The 18259-nt window shown below is 50.6% G+C and overlaps 2 protein-coding genes and 1 long non-coding RNA gene across 4 annotated transcripts in view; 2 read left to right on the top strand and 1 right to left on the bottom strand.

The window, feature by feature from the left end:
* The first annotated feature begins 108 nt into the window (after positions 1-108).
* Positions 109-5915, top strand: LOC144247525 (NF-kappa-B inhibitor delta-like). The gene is made up of 12 exons (XM_077788480.1): positions 109-124; positions 811-903; positions 981-1014; positions 1212-1393; positions 1859-2003; positions 2792-2897; positions 3559-3705; positions 3878-3929; positions 4393-4550; positions 4941-5054; positions 5401-5565; positions 5856-5915. The coding sequence occupies exons 1-12, from the start codon at positions 109-111 to the stop codon at positions 5913-5915; spliced, it is 1272 nt and encodes a 423-aa protein (XP_077644606.1).
* A 3198-nt stretch (positions 5916-9113) lies between these two features.
* Positions 9114-12331, bottom strand: LOC110484246 (uncharacterized). Of its 2 annotated transcripts, XR_013341180.1 has the most exons (3): positions 11743-12158; positions 10265-11256; positions 9114-9267 (listed from the first exon to the last, which is right to left on the bottom strand). It is a non-coding gene; the product is annotated as an uncharacterized LOC110484246 (long non-coding RNA). The 2 variants fall into 2 exon arrangements; XR_002467711.2 differs by lacking the exon at positions 9114-9267 and having other exon boundaries at positions 9990-11256; positions 11743-12331.
* Positions 12332-12839: 508 nt separating this feature from the next.
* Positions 12840-18259, top strand: part of RLF (RLF zinc finger) — a 40036-nt gene continuing 34616 nt past the window's right edge. The window contains exons 1-2 of the mRNA XM_021554894.3: positions 12840-13022; positions 16733-16887. Of these exons, the coding sequence (XP_021410569.3) occupies positions 12870-13022; positions 16733-16887 (308 nt within the window). The 5' untranslated portion in view covers positions 12840-12869. The remainder of the gene's footprint in view (positions 13023-16732; positions 16888-18259) is intronic.

Genomic DNA, 18259 nt, shown 5'->3' on the forward strand with positions numbered 1-18259 from the left:
GTTGGCGTTTTGGTGGCGTTTCCCTCCGGGGCGGGGTTTCCTCGCCCAAGTCCCCCAAAACTGTCCCCGCGCCCGCCCCGGCCCCATTTGCCCCCGGATCCCGCGGGGATGCGGCCCCAGAGAGGTAGGGGGGAATAAGGGGGATGGGGGGAGGAGTGTCGCGGGCCCTTTAAGATCCGCTTTTAGGGGATGCTGGCCTTTTAAGACTGCTGGGACAGGGTGCTGCCCTTTAAAACACCTGGGAGGGAGCGCTGGCCTTTTAAGACGCTCTTTTAGGGGACACTGGCCCTTTAAGAGCTGCTCTTAGGAGACACTGGCCCTTTAAGAGCTGCTCTTAGGGGACACTGGCCCTTTAAGTCTCGCTTTGAGGGGACACTGGCGCTTTTAGAGAGCCAAGAAGGGTCTGCTGACCCTTTAGGAGCCCTGGGGGAACGGGGGGACACTGGCCTTCAAGGAGCGGGGGGATCCCCGGGGCCTCCCCGCTGGATTCTCCCCGCGGGGGAGGAGGGGGTTCCCCGGGGAGGAGGCGGTGACGGAGGGGGCGGGCAGTGACGCGTGGGAATCCCCGTGACGTCACGACAGGGGCATTCCTGCCTCGCTCGGGGAGGGGCCGGGGGTTTGGGGGTCCCGGGGGGCCCCGTTATGACAGGGCGGTTTGAGGGATCTCAGGAGTTCAGGGAGCACCCCCGAACAGGGTTTGGATGGGACACGGGGATCTGGGGGGCGCCTGGGCGTTCAGCGGGGTTCCAGGAGTTTTCAGGGCTCCCCGGCATCCCGGGGACCCCCGAACCCCTCCTTGCACACCCCCAGGTCCCCCCCGCGCCGCTCCGCCCCAGACGGTGAAGCAGCTGCTGAAGGAGCTACGGCAGCAGAAGAGCAGGGAAGGGGCGAGATCCCCGGTGGGTGACCCCCTCTCCCAGGCGACACCTCCCGCGGGGACACCCCCGCTCTCCTCCCTGACCCCCTCGCTCTCCCCCCAGGTTTTGGCTCTGCCCTCCCCGCGCCCCTCGGATGGTGAGTGACCTCCGACCCCCCAGTTCCTCCCAGATCCCCCCACACCCTCTGCGCCCCGTAAATCCTCTCCATGACCACCCACCCCATCCCTACGTCCCACCCAGTCCTCCCACTGTCCCTCAATTCCCCTGCATGTCCCTCCCCCCAAACCTTCCTAGTTCCCCCCAGTGTCCCCCCATCACCTGGTCTTCCCTCAGGTGCTCCCTGGCCCCTCGCCCCCGCAGTGACACCCAGCCTCTGTGCGGTCCCACATGGGTCACCCCACGGCAGCCCGGGGGGCGCCCATGGGGGAAGGGCCTCCGGTGCGAGGGGGTTTCAGGTGAGCTGGTTGGAGGGGAGAACTGGGGTGTGAACTGGGAGATTAAAGGGGGGCAGTGTGGTAAGTGGGGGTCTGTGGGGCAAAACGAGAGGACAGTGGTGGGGAGAATGGTGGGGGGGAATGGGAGAGGGAATAGGGGAAATGGGGGGGAAAAGGGGGGCAGACAGCTGGAGGGGAATGGTGGGGCAATGGTGGGAGAGGGGGCACACAACTGGGAGGGGAGTTAAATGGGGGCAATGGGATGGTTAAGGGAGGCAATGGGAGGGAATGAAGGAAGCAACTGGGGACAGTGGAGGGGCAATGGGGGCAGTGGGAGGGGCAGTGAGGGGAAATTATGTAGATGGCGGCAATGGGGTGGCAGCTCAGGGGGCAAGGAGAGGAAAATGGGCGGGGGATCATCAGGGCAGGATTTGGGGGGGGCACCTGGAGCCCTGGGGGGTAACTGGGACCAAGCCCCCCTCCACCTTGACTGCCACCCTCTCAAGGCTGCTGCCATCCCTGGCCCTGCCTGGCCCCATCCCGCAGTGCCGTGGGGAGAATTTGGGGCCCCGCTGCTGGGAAGGGAGATCCAAGACCCGTATCCTGAACCCCAGGACCTGGCAGCCGCCCGCGCTGCACTGGGGGGCCGAGACCCCCGGGAGCTGCTGCGGCAGGACGAGGAGGGGGACACGTGAGTAGGGGGGCCACGGCAGGGCACTGGGGGTACAGGGGTCATAAGGGGGTGCGGGGGGCAAGGGGTCCATGATGGGTCAATGGGCTAAATTGGAGCAAATGGGGGGTGTCGCCGTTGAGGCAGGATGGGAATGCAAGAACTCCAGTTCAGAAGGCTAGATGATGTGAACACTAACTACTTTATTTCAAATACATTGCTCTTTTATAGAGAGCATCATGTAGACTAATTCATTGGTCTTAAAGTAAAAACATTTCAACCATTTGTGTGCAGTGCTTGACGCACAGTGGCAGAACTTATCTATAAACAATGTGAACAACAAGAGAGATAGAGAGTTATTTACATTCCTTTGCGACTCTTTCCCAGGCTCTAGCCTGGTTAGGAACTCTCCTTTCTGACTGAACTGAGAATACCCATAGGGGGGTGTCAATGGGGGGCAATTTAGGGGGTCACTGGTGTGAAGAACTGTCAGTGGGGCCCGTAGGAGTGCAATGGGAGGGCAGTGGGGTGAGTGGAGATCAATGTGGTGAGTGGGGGGCAATGGGATGAAGCAGGGTCAGTGTGGGTGGGATCAGTGTGGGGCAAATAGCAGAGTCAGTGTGGAGGTCAGGGGGGAGGCAATGGGGGAGTCAGTGGGCCAAGGCAGTCTGGGATCCCCCAGGGGCAGTTGTGAGCCACTGGGAGGGGACATGGGGTGCCAAGTCCTTTTGTGGGGTCTGTGTTCTGGGTGGAACGTGGGGGGTGGGTAGAGGAGCAAGGGGGTCCCCTCTAACCCCCCTCCACCCCAGGCTGCTGCACGTGCTCTGCGCCGGGGGACACTGGGCGCTGGCCCGGGCTGCAGCCGAGGCTCTGCGGGACCTGGGGGGACTTGAGGTGCGGGAGCACCTGGGCAAGGTGAGGGGGGGACACACCTGGGGGGCCTGAGGGGGCAGCTGGAGGGGATCAAGATGCAGGAGCACCTAGGCAAGTTCATGGGGGGGTGCGGAGGGGAAGCTAGAAGTCCCAGAACTCCTGGAAAGTTGAGGGCATTGGGGGTAAAGAAGGGGTTATAGGGGTAATAAGTGGGTCTTATTGGGACAATTAGGAGGTGGCAGGGGCAAAAAGGCAATAATGGATCAGGGGGTGATGGGGGTGTTAATTCTAGGATAATTAATCACAGGGTTCTGTTGCAGTCTATTAACAGGGGGAGTGCTGAAGAATAAGGGGATAATTAATACTGGGGGGTAATAACAGGTGATTAGTGTTGGTATAATTAGAGTCCAATAAAGGGTAATGAAGGGGAAATTAATAACAAATTAATGAGGGGATGATAAAGGAATGATAAGGGGGGGCAGAGCAGTAGCAGAATACCAGGGTGATAATTTGAGGATTCAGAGGTGCTTGATGCCCCCCAACCACCCCCGACTCCCCCAGATCCCACCCAGTGACCTTCCTTTTTCCCTGCAAGAGCTCCCAGATCCCCTTTACCCCCTAGACATCTAACTTCCCCCAGGAGTCACACAAGTGCCTGACCCCCACTTCATTCTGTCCCTGACCCCCCATTTTATGCCCCCAGACTCCACTGCTGGTGGCAGCAGCAGCTGCAGCCCCAGAGATCGTGCGGGACCTGCTCGTCCTGGGGGCCAATCCTGACGCTGCTGACCACGAGGGCCGCACAGCCCTGCACCTGGCCGCTGCCTATGGGCGCCCTGAGATCCTCCAGGTGAGACCCCAACCCCATGAGGAATGGGCAACATTGGAGACCACAAAACTCTCCCAAAGGGGACCCCAAAATGGGTCCGGAAAGGGCACAGTTGTCCTGGGAGACCAGGGAACTTGCCTAGTGGGGTGCCTGGTATCCAGGGGACCCCAAATCTTTCCCCTTGCCTTCCCAGGCCATGATATCCTCCGGGGTTCCTGTCAACGTGGAGGCCAGAAATTTTGAGGGTCAGCAAATTTGAGGGGGGGCAAGGGTGGTGGAGGGGCTTGGGGTGGGGCCCCTGGTTTTGGGGTGAGGGTGATTCTTGAGGAGTCCTTGTTTGGGTGGGATCAGGGAGAGTTCTGCTGGTGGGTCCCAATGAGAGCGGGACTCAGGGGTCCCTGATTTGGGGTATCTGATGAGTCCCTATTTCAGGGTGTCTTGGGAAAGTCCCACTTGAGGGGTACTCAATACAGAAGGGGCTCGTGGGTCCCTGGTTTGAAGGGGACGCTGGGGATCCCCATTTTTTGGTAGCTCTTGGTGGGATTCCTGGTGGATGCCTCACTGTTTTGGGGGGATGGGGGATCTCCAGTTTGGGGGTCCTGGTTGATGACGGGCGGGTCCCAGGGGGTGTGTCTGTACTTTGAGGGGGTCCCTAGGAGGGTTCCAAATTCTGGGGGCCCTTCCTGACCCCTCCTGGTTCTCCCCCAGGCCAGACCCCTCTGCACTGCGCTGTCCTGGCCCACAACGCCTCGCTGCAGGGAGGCTACAGCCCCGCGGGGGGCTCTGGGGGGGGGTCCCCCACTCCCCAGGACCGATTCCGCTGTGTTGAGCTGCTACTGCAGATGGGGGCAGACAGCAGCAGCCAGGTACAAACCCTCAAAGACCCCCAGGTACCCCACGACCCTCCAGATGTCCCTCAGATCCCCTGGGTTCCCCACACAGACCTCTGTACCCTTCAAAGATGCCTGTGTCCCACCTCAAGGTCCCTGTGTGCTGGGCAGACCTGAGCTCCTGGCCTTTGGGGTCCATTGGGGTACCATGGGAGGGTTGGGGTGAGGGTGGGGCAGGGGACTCCCCCCCCACAACACCTTTGTGCCCCAAAAAGACCCCTGTGTCTCCCTTCAGGGTCCCCATGGGCTGGATTGACTGTGCTCCCAGGCACTGGGATTTCTTGGGGTCCCTTTGGGGAGGTTGAAGATGTTGTAGGGGGGTGGGGGGGTCCTGTGGGTCCCCCCCGACCCCTGTCTTGCCCCCAGGACACCAAAAGCAGCCTGACAGCACTGCACCTGGCCGTGAGAGGAGGCAACCTTGCCCTTGCCCACCTACTGCTGCGCCAGCCAGGCATGGCCCCCCGCCTCGTCAACATGAAGGTTTGAGGGACTTGTGGGGCTGGGGGGAGCTCTGAGGGCTTCTGTGGGGGGCTCTGGGTTCCCCTTAGGGCTTTATGGGGCACTTGGGGCTGAGGCACCTCTGTGGGGCTCTTGGGGCTGATTGGAGGGGTCTGTGGAGCTCTTAGGGGTTCCTCTAGTGGCTTGTGGGGTGGGAAGGGGCTCTGGGAGGCTCAGAGGGATCAGAAGGGCACTGGAGGCTTTGGGGTGTCTGTGGAGAGTCTGGGGAGGCCGGAGGTGTCGGAATCAGAGCTCAAGGGTGTCTGAGGTACCTCTAGGGGGGCTGGAGGGTGACTTGTGGGTACCCTGAGCCCCTGGCGTCCTGCAGGCCCACGGGAACACCCCCCTGCACATGGCAGCAGCACTACCTGGGACCCCCAGCCAGGAGCCCCTTGTGAGGCTGCTCCTGGCCTCGGGCGCCGACCCCAGCGCCCGCAACCTGGAGCACGACCTGCCCCAGAGCCTGCTGCCCCCCGGGGCCCCCGGAGACCCGGTGAGACCCCACGTCACCCTCACCCCACTGCACCCTAAAACTTCCTCATGATGGGTGCAAATGCCCAGAATTGCTCCTAGAACACCAAAATCCCATTGCTTTGCCTCAGATCCCTGCTGCTATGCCCAAAAGTTCTGCTGCTTTGTCCCCAAATCCTGCTGCTTTACCCCCTCATTTTCACAACCCCCCAAACCGTGGGGTCCTGTCCCAGGACCTTTGGGTGATATCCCCATGTTCTGGGGTAGAACCCCGAGTTTTGGGGACCTCTCTGAAGCTTCCCTCTCCCACAGCTCCGCCTCCTCCTGAGGAGCCGCCGGGGGTCCCATCGCCCCCCCCACACCGCCGAGTGACCAGAGGGGCGGGTATCGGGTGGGGGGACACCCCCATATTGGGGGATTTCCTCATGTTAACTTTTCCTGATTTCAATGAAATTGCCCCCAGATTTCTGTGAAATGAGTCTGAACCACATTGGTTTGGTGGGGGGAGGAGCACAGAGGGGATCCAGCTCCCCCTTGCCCTCCCCCCCAGCCTCATTAATGGGGGCTGCTAATGAAGGGTGTCTCCTCCAAATTGGGGGATTTGGGTGGAGTATGCCATATTGGAGGGGAAACCCAAAAACTGAGAGAATTCTGGAATTAAATAAAAACATTATTAAAATCTGAGTCTGTTTTTTCCCAGTGCCCTCAGTCTCCCCTCAGCCTCTCCCAGTGCATCCCAGTGACCACAGAAAAAGGAAGGGGTTCTGGAACAAAGGGCTTCAAATTGAGAAAGCCTCCTTTTCTCTTCTTTTAAGGATTGAGTCATCAAAAAACCCTCCTTTGACACTATTTAAAGGCCTGAAATTAAGGGGGTAAAAGGTGGGAAGTGTGAGGGGAAAAGAGCAGGAAACACGAGGGAGAAAGGGTGGGAAATGCAAGGGGAAGGAGGGTGATAACCATGAGCCAGCTGGGTGACTCCCAGAGGTGCCCCCGAATGCTGAGGATTTCCCCTCCCTGGCCTAGGGGTGCTCCAGAGGAACTGGTGAGGGGAGCATCCCCCAGAACCATCAAACCCCTCACTGCACCCACCCAGTCCCCTCACAGCTAAACCATCCCATCTCCCCCAACCCACCTTCAAACCTTCCCAACGTCCCCCAAAACCATTTTAGCCAGCTACAGCTCCTCTTTAGCACTCTCAAACCTCACCCAGCACCACTGAAAGGCCAGCTGACACCACCAAATCAATCCCTCCCAGTTCTTCTAAATCTACTCTATCACCACCGAAATTCCTCCTAGCATCTCCAACACCATACCAGCACCTTACAAAACCCCTCCCAGAGAGAGAAATTATGGAACTTTCCTAATTATTTTTTCTACTTAATGGGGTTAATTAACTTTCAATTAATTAATAATAAGCAGTGTAATTTTCCATTTTAGCCAGCATGTAGTAAAGTTTGTTTTTTTTTTTTCACAGACTGCTATTGTAAGAACAGTTTGGGACAACTATTGAAATTTCAAGTTTTACTAAACCAACCTTGATATCCATAAATGAACAAAGCCTGAGGGAGAGAAACGATGCTGAGAATTTGTTCTCCCAGTTGACAGGGGCAATTTAAAGGACAAAGACACCAGTAGAAAGAATAGTCTTATTTTACCATGACTATTAAGGCAACACAAAAGTAAAATGCTACATTCCATATAACTACACACTTGGCTTTAGCACCAAGGGAAAAAAAGGCAAGGTAATGCACCTAATTATTACTACACAAGAGACAAGAGAGTGATTGAGAAAGATACATCCAAAATTGCCTAAATACTTGTACCACCCTCCAGAGTCTGCACTCACTGGGGAGCCTCATTTCACAGTGAGGATCTGGAGAACCCTTCCCAGCAACTGGAAAAATCCTACACAGTTCATCCACTCATAGGTGAGGTCTCCAAATTCACCCCAAAACTGAATCCAGCTTTTATAGGCCCAAACCAACAAGTCAATGTGAGTTGGTGGTATTTTTGGCACAAAAATACTTGGATCTGATGGCACACTTCCTGACCAGCAGGGGCCAGGGCTTGGCCAGAGCCCAGGCCTTGGCTGGGAGGGTTTCCCCTAAAATATCTTATAAAGAAGCCTCTATTCATGCCAGTTGGGAAAAGTTCTTAAAATGATACATTTCTTGCAGATAACTACACAAGGTTATGTGAAAGTTTCTCAAGCAGTGGGTTTGGTGTTAAACAGCTGGCAGAAGCATCTTGGTCATCTATTTTTAGCTAAATAATGGGGCATGAACTGGGAGGTTGAAGTGTGGTAAATGGGGATCAATGGGTCAATTATTTAACTCGCATTTTAGCTAAATAATACTGATTATGTTAGTGACATAATGCCCAGGGTTCATCTTGTAAATCAGCTCTGGCTGAGTCCTGCTGCTCAGGCCTAAGCACATCAGAATGGGACAGCAGGAATGCAAAATTTACAGATGACAAGAACATGTTGCAGAAACCAGAGATGAAGAAACTAAGACAATTCAGCATCTGTACTGAAACTCTCTCTGTGACAAAATGTGATGCTACAAATACCTGAGAAAGAAAGTGCATGACACCACTGTGTTTCCACAGGAGCAGTTTGCCAGACTGCTTCTATCCTGACACACTTTTCTGTGCAAGAAACAGATGGACATTTCAGACTCTGCAAGACTGAAATTGTGTGATACAGTGGAGGACAAAAGAACATTGCCACCATGGTTAGGTGCACAGTTTACATGCTGCAAGGAAATGCAGCTGCCACTTGATTCTGGTGTGAATTTAAGTTTGCAGATGGAAGGGAAGGTCAGTGAAATCTTTCTGTTCTGTTGCAGTTTCTGAGAGAGAGTGAAGGACATTTTCAACTTTGTATCTTCACCATTGGACACCCTGATACCTTAGGATTTTAGCTTTTCTATATTTTATATATTTGTTATCCTGCAGTTCTTTAATGCATAACTCCAAACTCCATGTGCAGTGTGAGCTGCTGCTTTCCCATTTGGGGCAGACACAACAATTCCTCTCCAGCCCTGGGAATCAAGGACACCTCACTGTCCCAGGCCAGAGAGATGGAAACAAAAGTGAGTTGGGGGGAGCAAACTTGGGGTAAATGACTTCATTAGCTGAAGCTGTAACTGGAAGATGAACCCAAAGTTATAAAAGTGTGCAAACCTGTGACCCATTGTCCATTTTGGGTGCAGATGCCCCTGGTAGGGCTTTGTCTGCCTGAAATGAACCTGAAAGGCCCTTCAATAAATATAACTGATTTTATTCTCTTAATTTTGTCTGGGCTCTGTTTTTAGGTAGCCCCAGTGATGCCTTGGAGTGTCTCCCTAGAACACAGGCTAGACAGAATTAAGATAATAAAGTGAATATTTATTAAAGGCCTTCAATATATGCACCCTGGGCAGTCAAAAGCCTCGCACAGACTACACCTAAGATGGACGGTGGTCATGAGTTTTTCAGACAGACCTAAGTTTGGTCTATTTGCATATCAGGGGTTAATTGTCCAATTACAGCTTCAGGTAACGAAGTCAGATACCCCCAGTTTGCTCTCCCCTCCCTGATTCACTTCTGTATATACTTTGCACAGCCTGAGGCAGAGGGTGTTTTTGGTTCTCAGGCCTGGATGGATCGTTCTGACCAAAATTTGAGGAGAGCTTAGCAACACTCTGTATGGAATCCAGTGTACACTGACGCAGAACAGGGTCTGAAAAAGACAAAAAAAGAGAAAAGCAAAATCACCCCAAGGGACAGCGGCATCCATTTCGAGGGCACAGCGCCTCCCCGCGGCGCTCAGCGGCTCCAGCAGGGGGCGCTGCCGGCCCACCCAAGGGCCCCGAGGGAACGCGGGGAGCGCAAGCACGCAGAGCCAAGAGGTGCTACCAATGAAAAGTGACCCAGCCGGATGAAAAAATAAAAATAACATCTTATTACAGCGATGGAATTCTGTCTGAGCCAGCCACAAAGAAAAGGACAGTGCCCAGCCCGGGATCGGCACTGGGTGGGTCACAGGTTTGACTATCCAGCAAAGAGTCTCCCTATGCCACACACCACCCTCTGGTACAAGCAGTTTTTATAGGGAATATTTTGCCTGAGGCTGGGATTTCAGCAATCAGCCTTTTCTTTCCATTCGAAGTCTTACATATTCATAAAGTCTCTCTTCCCTGTTTGGGTTGGAACAATGAATTTCCCTGATGTAGTTACTGGAACACGGCATTCAGATGTAGCAGCCTGGAGGGTTCCAGCGATTCCAGTCTCCAATCTCGAGTTGTTGCTGGTTACCTCGAAAAATGACCCATCTCTGGGCAAGCCACATGTATTAGCTTGTAAATGAGGTTTTATCAGGGACCAGTTTTTAAATATGTGGGGCAGCTCCCAGTGTGGACTTGTGATATCTTCCCAGTAATATAAAATATTACATACATCATATTATACTGGTGTGAATTATCTTTATTACATATAACACAGGTGATTCCTCTGTAAACTGGGTCAAACGTACAAGGTACTTATATAGCTTGAGTTATACCAATATAACCTGAATCATAACTTTCTGTACAATGTAATAGCTTGTATATGATTAACTAGTTGCTTAATGCTTAAATAAACAGAAATTTGCCAAGTGAATAATCCCAAAAATAGACATGCAGCAGGATGTACTAATGTAAAGCAAATTAGCCACAAAATGGAGAATTTAGACCACTTACATCCAGAAAGACCAAGGAACACCATAGCTGCACATGCTCTGAAGACAAAGTTGAGAAGTTCAGATGCGAGGAAGACCTTGAGCCTTCATCGAAGAAGACCCCCAACACTACCTAAATTAGGGAAGCACAAGCACAGTACAGAACTATTGTCTTGCCTAGAACTTCATTGACTCGTCAAGCCATGCCTACTCCTTCCTTTCCATGTCTTCCCATACCCTGCCTACCTCTCCCTTGAATTGTCTGGACTTTGTTTATCCCTCTCTTGCCTTCCCTTCCTGTGAGTGGAATGACCCTGGCTGGATGCCAGGCTCCCACCAAAGCCTGTCTGTCACTTCCCTAAATGAATGTAAACTGAGGACAAAATATATACATCATTAATTGAGGTAAGTGTCGCTGTTGAGACAGGACAGGAATGAAAGAACTCCAGTAAGAAGGCTTGATGAATGGAACTCAACTGATTTATTTCAAATACATCGCTCTCTTTATAGAGAGCATTGTGCAGACCAATTTCATTGGTCTTAAAGTAAAAACATCTCACCCATTGGTGTGCAGAGAATGAGGAATGGTGGCAGAACATATCTATAAACAATGTGAACAAGAGAAATAGAGAATTATTTACATTCCTTTCTAATTCTTTCCCAGGCCCAGGCTGGCAGAAACCTCTTTTTTTCTCTCTGACTGAACTGAGAATACCCAAAGCTAAGAACAGAGAGAGATCTGCTCTGATCCATGGGCCCAGCATGTCGCATCACATTGCAAATTCTTGGTAAAAGCTATTTACCATCCTCTGATGCTGCCCATGTCCCAAGCCCAGGGCATTTCCTCTTGAACAGAAAAAGCTTCTCTTGGTTCTTGCTCAAGGAACCACTGCTGTTTCTTTTGGGCAAAATGAGGTAGATGGACCATCCACAAACATCCAGTCCCTACTGACAAATTCACTCCTCCTCACAAGGCGGCACTTGTCAGACACACAGAGAAGTGAAGGTGACATCCTGGTGACAGTAAAAGGGTTTTTAAATCATGGGGATTTAGGGTTAAAAGGAAAATTAAGCTTAGTAGGCCCTGAAAAAAAAAATAAATACCCTAAGTACACAAAGACTTTGTATCTTCCTAGAACTGCACCTGTGTAGCTAGTACATGATAAATTATATAATTGTTAGATGTGATGATTGTTTAGTAATTAAATATAATTATTGTTTAATCGTAAGAATATTCATGATAAACTATGGTCAGGGACCTAAGAAAGATCACGAGAAACTCATGTCAATGTATACAATAAAATAATCTAAGTTTAATAATTCATATGTAAGTTATATACCGATAGAATATAAAATACGTTCAGCTCGAAAGCCGTGTCGGAGTCAGATTTGGGTCTGTACCCCTGATTCCCAGAGCTCTCAATGAAAACACCCGCACAGAATCATATCCCGTGATTATGTGTGTTCCTGAACACTAACACTGGCAAGGTTGATCCTTACCTTACGTACACTTTCGGGATTTTCCAGCCAAGCATACTACATTTCCTCCGCACAGTTTGAACTAGTCCCAGTCAGAAGCGGCTCGGCAGGCACCGAGGTGCTGGAACGTGCTGGGAGTCTGTGCAGCAGCTCGGCGGGGCTATCCCAGACACGAACGTTCAACACCGCGCTGCTGACGCGGGGTAAAAGTAACGGCAACCTAAGTTAAAAAACTGGTTTATCATCCCTCAGTCCCTCAGCCCTGCAGGCAGTCACCGTAATCGCGGAGGGGGTGACACACCCGAGCCGAGCCGTGCCGAGCCCGGCCGTGCCGAGCCGAGATGAGATGAGATTACATGAGCCGAGCCCTGCCGAGCCGAGCCGAGCCAAGCCGAGCCGAGCCGAGATGAGATGAGATGAGCCGAGCCGAGCCGAGCCGTGCCGAGCCGAGATGAGATGAGATGAGCCGAGCCGAGCCGAGCCGAGCCGTGCCAGGCCGTGCTGAGCCGAGCCGAGCCGAGCCGAGCCCAGCCGCGCCGAGCTGTGCCGTGCCGTGCCCAGCCTAGCCCGGCCATGCCGGGCCGTGCCGTGCCGAGCCGAGCCGGGCCGGGCCGGGCCGAGCCGAGCCGAGCCGGGCCGAGCCGAGCCGAGCCGAGCCGGGCCGTGCCGGGCCGAGCCGGGCCGGGCCGGGCCGAGCCGAGCCAAGCCGAGCCGAGCCGGGCCGTGCCGTGCCCGGCCGAGCCGAGCCGCGCCGTGCCGAGCCGAGCCGGGCCGGGCCGGGCCGAGCCGGGCCGGGCCGAGCCGAGCCGAGCCGAGCCGGGCCGGGCCGGGCCGTGCCGCTCCCCTCTCCCGGGCCCGCCGGAGCCCTCACGGCCCGAGGGGCGGGGTCACGGCAGGGGGCGGGGTCACGGCAGGGGGCGGGGTCACGGAAGGGGGCGGGGTCACCGCAGGGGGCGGGGCTGCAGTGAGAGCCGCGCGCGCCGCCTCGTCACGTGGGGCGGCCCGCGGGGGCTGCGCCCGCTCCCCGCCCCGCCCCGCGCGGGCGCGGCCGCGCGTCACGTGCGCGCGTCACGTGGCGCCGTCCCTGGGCGATGAGGTCGGCGGCGGGTCACGTGAGCGGTGCCTACGCGCGGCGGGGCCGGGCGCAGATGGCGGACGCGGAGGCCGAGGCGGCGGCGCGGCCGGAGGTGCCGCGGGTGGTGGCGGCGCTCCGCGCTCGCCTCTGGCAGCTGCAGACGGAGCTGCGCGAGCAGGAGGTATCGGAGGCCTCGTCCCGAGCCTACTGCCGCGGCTTCTGCCAGGTAGGAGGCGGGCGGGGCGGGCCGCGGGCCGGGTGCGCGCTGAGGATGCGGCCGCGGCGGGCTCGGCGCTGCCGCTGCGCCGGGCTCGGGGCTCCGTGCCCGCCCGCCCGGCGGGGCTGTGCACGCCCTGCCCGGGGCGCCCCGTGGGCTCTGCGCCGGCAGCCCGGAGCCGGGGCCGCGGGCACTGCTCGCCTTTGGGCTTTGGCGTCGCTTCGTACCGGGGCATCCTGCGGCCCCCGGATGGGTCTCTGGGGCAGGCGGGCCGCGCCGCATTGCTCGGTGCAGTCTTGGCTCCGTTCCGAGACCTCTGGTTGTTTGTTTCACTTGTCTCGGTGTCAAATCTGTGTATTCCGCCCTGATCTGCCGTGGGGCGTAAGGAATGCTTGCTGGCCTGTAAGGCCTTACAGTGCCCTTAAGTCCCTGAATGAGCTGTGCTTTGGCTACCTTGTCTTGACTACTCGCTTAGTGCAACCCAGAAGAAGATCACCTGTTTCTAAATCGAGGCCCTACATTATAGAAGAAGAGCTGATCTTGATTAAAGGCACAGTGATAGAGTTAACTCATTCTTAAGTCAATTCTTCCAATGGTTGGTTTGTACTACCCTCACAGCATCATTTACTATGAGCTCTAGGGTTGAAAAATTGTTGTTACGATGGTTGGAGAGTTGTCACTGTTGAGTATGAAGAGATTATGGGTCTTAAAGTAAGAAAAAAAAAATCTGTTTTCTAAGCTTTTTTACGATAAGCTGATAAGGCTATAGTGTTTGGTGAATGGCAGAATCAGAGAAAAAAGCTTGCTGGGTTGCCCCAAATTATATATAAGTTACCCTTCACAATCTTCAATTTTGCATCCACAGGTTGTGTGCTGTGCCATACCATTCTGGGAGGATGTTTCGCACATCTCTTACTGAAATAAAAAAATGATGCTTCTGAGGAAGTGGAGCTAAGCAGGTGTTCTGTCATTGCAGAAAGTGAAAATCTGAGCAGTGTGGAGGGGCTAGGCTGGCCTGTATGTTACACCTTAGGTGGATGTGGTCTCTGCACTTCTCACCCCACTTTCCATCAGATGTGTTACTGGAATCAGAGGAGGGTGGATGAGGTGTAAATGGGTGTGTAAATTAGCCAGCTTTTGAATGTGTGAATACTCTCTCAGGTAATTATACTGTAAGGTAGTAATTGGTTCTAAATTGTTACTTGAGAATCCCTTAAACATGTAGGTTATCTAATTCTGTCAGGTTAATAATTTTTCCATAATAGTTTTTATATAGCCTGCCATGAGAAATGGAGAAATCCATAGTGGACAACTAAACAACTATGACTTGTGAAATAACACAAGGGCTTTGAAGAACTTCTTTAATTCAGTTACTACATTTGGCTTGTCAGTATGCTAATACTAATAGCGTCATAATGTTCCAAACTACAGCTCCTTGAAGCCTAAGCTATTAATAAATCTGTTGCCTTGAATCTGTTTTTTCCACTGAAACCATTGTTTATGTATTTGACAAGAAGTTTCTCATAAACAGTTACTCAGTGAATTCCTAATGCTTTAAGACTTTGATCCCAGTGCTCAGATTGCACTTGAGCAAGGCTGCAGTGTTTACCAGAAAATTTATTTAATCCTATGAAGTGTTCTGCTGCGTTTTATGATTTACATAGACCAGGTAGTTTATGATCAAAGTGTCTGTCAAAATAATTGAGTACTAAATATGGCGTTTTAAATAGATTTGGTTTAATGGATATATTTTTAGAAAAGTGTAGGGATTGGTGTGTTTGATCTGTTTCTCTAGTCACTGTTATGGTAGTGCTACTGCTGGCTTTACTGAACGGCTGATTTATTATAGTCATCAGTTGATTCTCTCTGAGGATTGCATCTTTACAGTCTTTGAATGTGATTTGATGCTACAAAGCAATGTATGATTTGAGTTATATTATCCAATCCTTCATTAATCTGTTCAATAAACTTGAAGACTGGTATTACTCACCATTATCTGCTGTAGCTAATGATCTTTGTGCTGTGCTTGAGGATGATTTCTGCAAACTTCCAATTCCACACCCCCAGCTTAAGTCATTATAACTATTAATATTATGTAGGCTTTGGGGAAAGTTTGTAACTTCCATTCACCCAGAAGTTCTGTTCATTAATTGTTGGAGAGCAATCCACAAAACCGTGGATTACTGATTCTTGGATGGTATTTCTTTATAGATTTCTTTTTCTTAGGTGTAACGCATGATTCTGCTAGTCTGCATTGGTTTTAGGGGCTAGGACAAATATAGTGTAGTTATATCACTGATGTAACACTGGCTACTGGCCACTTATTTCTTGCTGTGATGGAGTGTAGGTTTTGTCTTGGAAGTTTTTGGTCATTATTATGACTGCATTTGGCTTTAGCAAGCTTGTAGTAGGGTTTGTTCTATAGTGTCCTCCTACCTTTCACCACCTGATACGATCATGTGGGTTTTTGTAAAGGTGTTAAAATAAGTTTGTTGTGTCAAAGTCCCAACTTTAAGTGATTAGAAAACTGATGTGGCCTCACCATCCTTGTAGGACAATTTTACTTGTTTTGAATGGTAGGGTGAAGTACTCTGAACTTTTTTTTTTCCCATGCAGTCTTCACAGAATTCACAGAATGACTAGGTTGGAAGAGACCTTAAAGATTATTGAGTCTAACCCATGCCCTAGCACCTTTACTAAACCATGGCATCGAGTGCCACACCCAGTCTCTTTTTAAACATCCAGGGATGATGACTGCACCACCTCCTTGGGCAGGCCAAGTTTTGGCCCTAAAAGCACAGCCTGTTTCATTGGTTTTATTTTCTTTGCAGCTGGCTTTGACCAAGGTTGTTACTTTGTTCAATCTAGGGATAGCGCCACATGGCAGAGGGAGCTGCTAAGTACAGTCACTGCTCTGGAGGTGCAGGAGGCTGTTTAGGGAAGGGCTGATACTTGTGAAGCAAGCAGTCAGCAGAGCTAAGGTGTCCTCAGCTCAGAGCCCCACTTGCTCTCAAATTGTACCTCATAGCACAGCATGCTGCTGTAGGTACCTTTTAAAAACTTTGGGATGTACTAGTGTTGTCCCTGTGTTGATGTGATTCCTGTTAAACCTGGCTAGATTTTATATTGCTGCTATAGTATTGTATAGTATAGTAATGTGGGATTGCTGTGGCCAAGGAGTAAAATCTGGGGTAATTTTGTGTTTGAAAAATGCCTACATAATGATCTGATCTGGGTTTTGGATTCCTTTCTGATGCCTTCATGTTTGCTGTGTGGGAAATGCATGGATCTTTAAAACACTACACCTGTAGCAATGTTCTTAATCTTGAGTTTTTGCCTATTTTTTCTGCATTCTCACTAGTAATAAAGATTCCAGTGTTACATACATGGTTCTGTCTCCATGGTAGTTGTACAAAAGGAGCTAAGTGTAGGACTTCTCCCTGAATTTTCTACTTGATAGCCCACATTTCTGCCAATTGCATCTAGCTTTCTCCCAAGCAGAAATTCTGATAACTTTATCAAGATAATAAATAAAAATATATTTAAATAAAAGGGAGAATTTCTGTTGAGGTGAAAAGCTGCTACTTTAAATTCTTCAGAGTAAAAATTTCACACTTCTAGAATTATTCCACTGTATGAGTCTGATATTGTATATTGACATTTGTTTTTAAACACAAGTGTGTTATAAGAACTTCTAATGATAACTCATTTTGTTTCAGACACTGCTCCAGTATGCTGGCAGTCGGGGTGCATCGGAACATATTTTACCTTTTTTGGAAGTGTATCGGATCTCCATCCAAAGCTTTGCTAATGCAAGACCTTACTTGACTACAGAATGTGAAGATGTTCTTTTGGTACTTGGCAGGCTAGTGCTGTAAGTTTTAAGTTGGTATATTAATTTTTTTTGTTGTTGTTTTAAAAAGAACTCCACTTTCTAAATGAAAGGACAAGCTGTTGAAATTGTTTATTGCTTAATTTGACAACTGTATTTGAATTTATCTAGTACATTTAGTACATTTTTAATTATACCACAAAAATGTATTTGAGCATTTAATTAATTAACATGGAAAGTTATTTATTCTTCTGTATTTGGATAATCATGTAGGTATTAGGAAGGTTCTGTTCTTTCTTAAAACATTCTGCAAGTATTATTTTCTGGAGAAGCTTAGTGTAGTAGTCATTAAACAGAAACTTCAATATAAGACTTCACACATGGATTAATAAACCTGTATCCCTTGCTCTGCAGTTGCAGCTCTGTCCCTTTAGAGCAGGGGCATTCTGAATGTGTCCCTTGTTGAAAAGGACAAGCTGATCTGTGTTTGTGGCTGTCTGAGTTCTGTAAGATTGCAAAGCAGACTAGACATGACTTAAAGCACAGCAATTCTCGGAATAGAACACTGAACATTTTACAGTCCATCAGCTGAATTGGGATAACCTGTAGTTCCTCAAAGTCTGTCCTAAGTGCAAAGCAGCTTTTTGTAATTGAAGAGTGTAGAATGAGCGCTTGTATGTGCCCTGGGGTATAATCAGTATAACCTGAGAATCCTAAGGTGGTGTGCTGGTCGTTCCTTGCCTAGTGAGGTTTCATCTGAGCAGGGAGGGTGAAGATCTAGAACCTTGAACATGAAGATCATAATAAATAAAAGTGATACTGTGACAATTTTAAGGTTTTGGTTTTTTTTGTTATCAGTCTCTTACTTGTTTTGTGGTCTGAACTCGGGTATGCACTTTAAGAGGACTTCAGCAGTGAACTCCTTGGGCAAATGCTTTCTTTTGTAATGGACTGACATGCAATGTAAAACGGCTTAGAACCAGATTATCTCCAAATAATGCCTTGAATTATCTTCTTTTTAATTATGAGAAATATATGAACTAGGAGTGGTTTTGGGTTTTTTGAAAACATGTGAAATCAGGAGAACTGTGTCTGAAGTTCTTTTAATGGAAACTTTAACTGCATTTACCTGGTACATGATACACATATTTGGGATAGAGAATTTTTGTCTTCATCATACTGTCATTAATTAGCTTGTGTATTCTGTTGTTTCCTACTTAAGTAATTTTTAAAGTTTGTCATTTAGTGTTTGTTTGCAGGACATCTCTATTTGGACTATTTTCTGTATATTTTGCCACTGTTAGATATCTTGGGGTGTAAATCCCAATTCAGAATTGCTTTTTTCTTGTTGGGAAATATCAGAATATTCTGCTTTTGCTAATATGATTTTTTCCAGCTTTCAGGGGGAGGACTT

Source organism: Lonchura striata, chromosome 26, assembly GCF_046129695.1.
Source record: "Lonchura striata isolate bLonStr1 chromosome 26, bLonStr1.mat, whole genome shotgun sequence".
Taxonomy (NCBI): domain Eukaryota; kingdom Metazoa; phylum Chordata; class Aves; order Passeriformes; family Estrildidae; genus Lonchura; species Lonchura striata.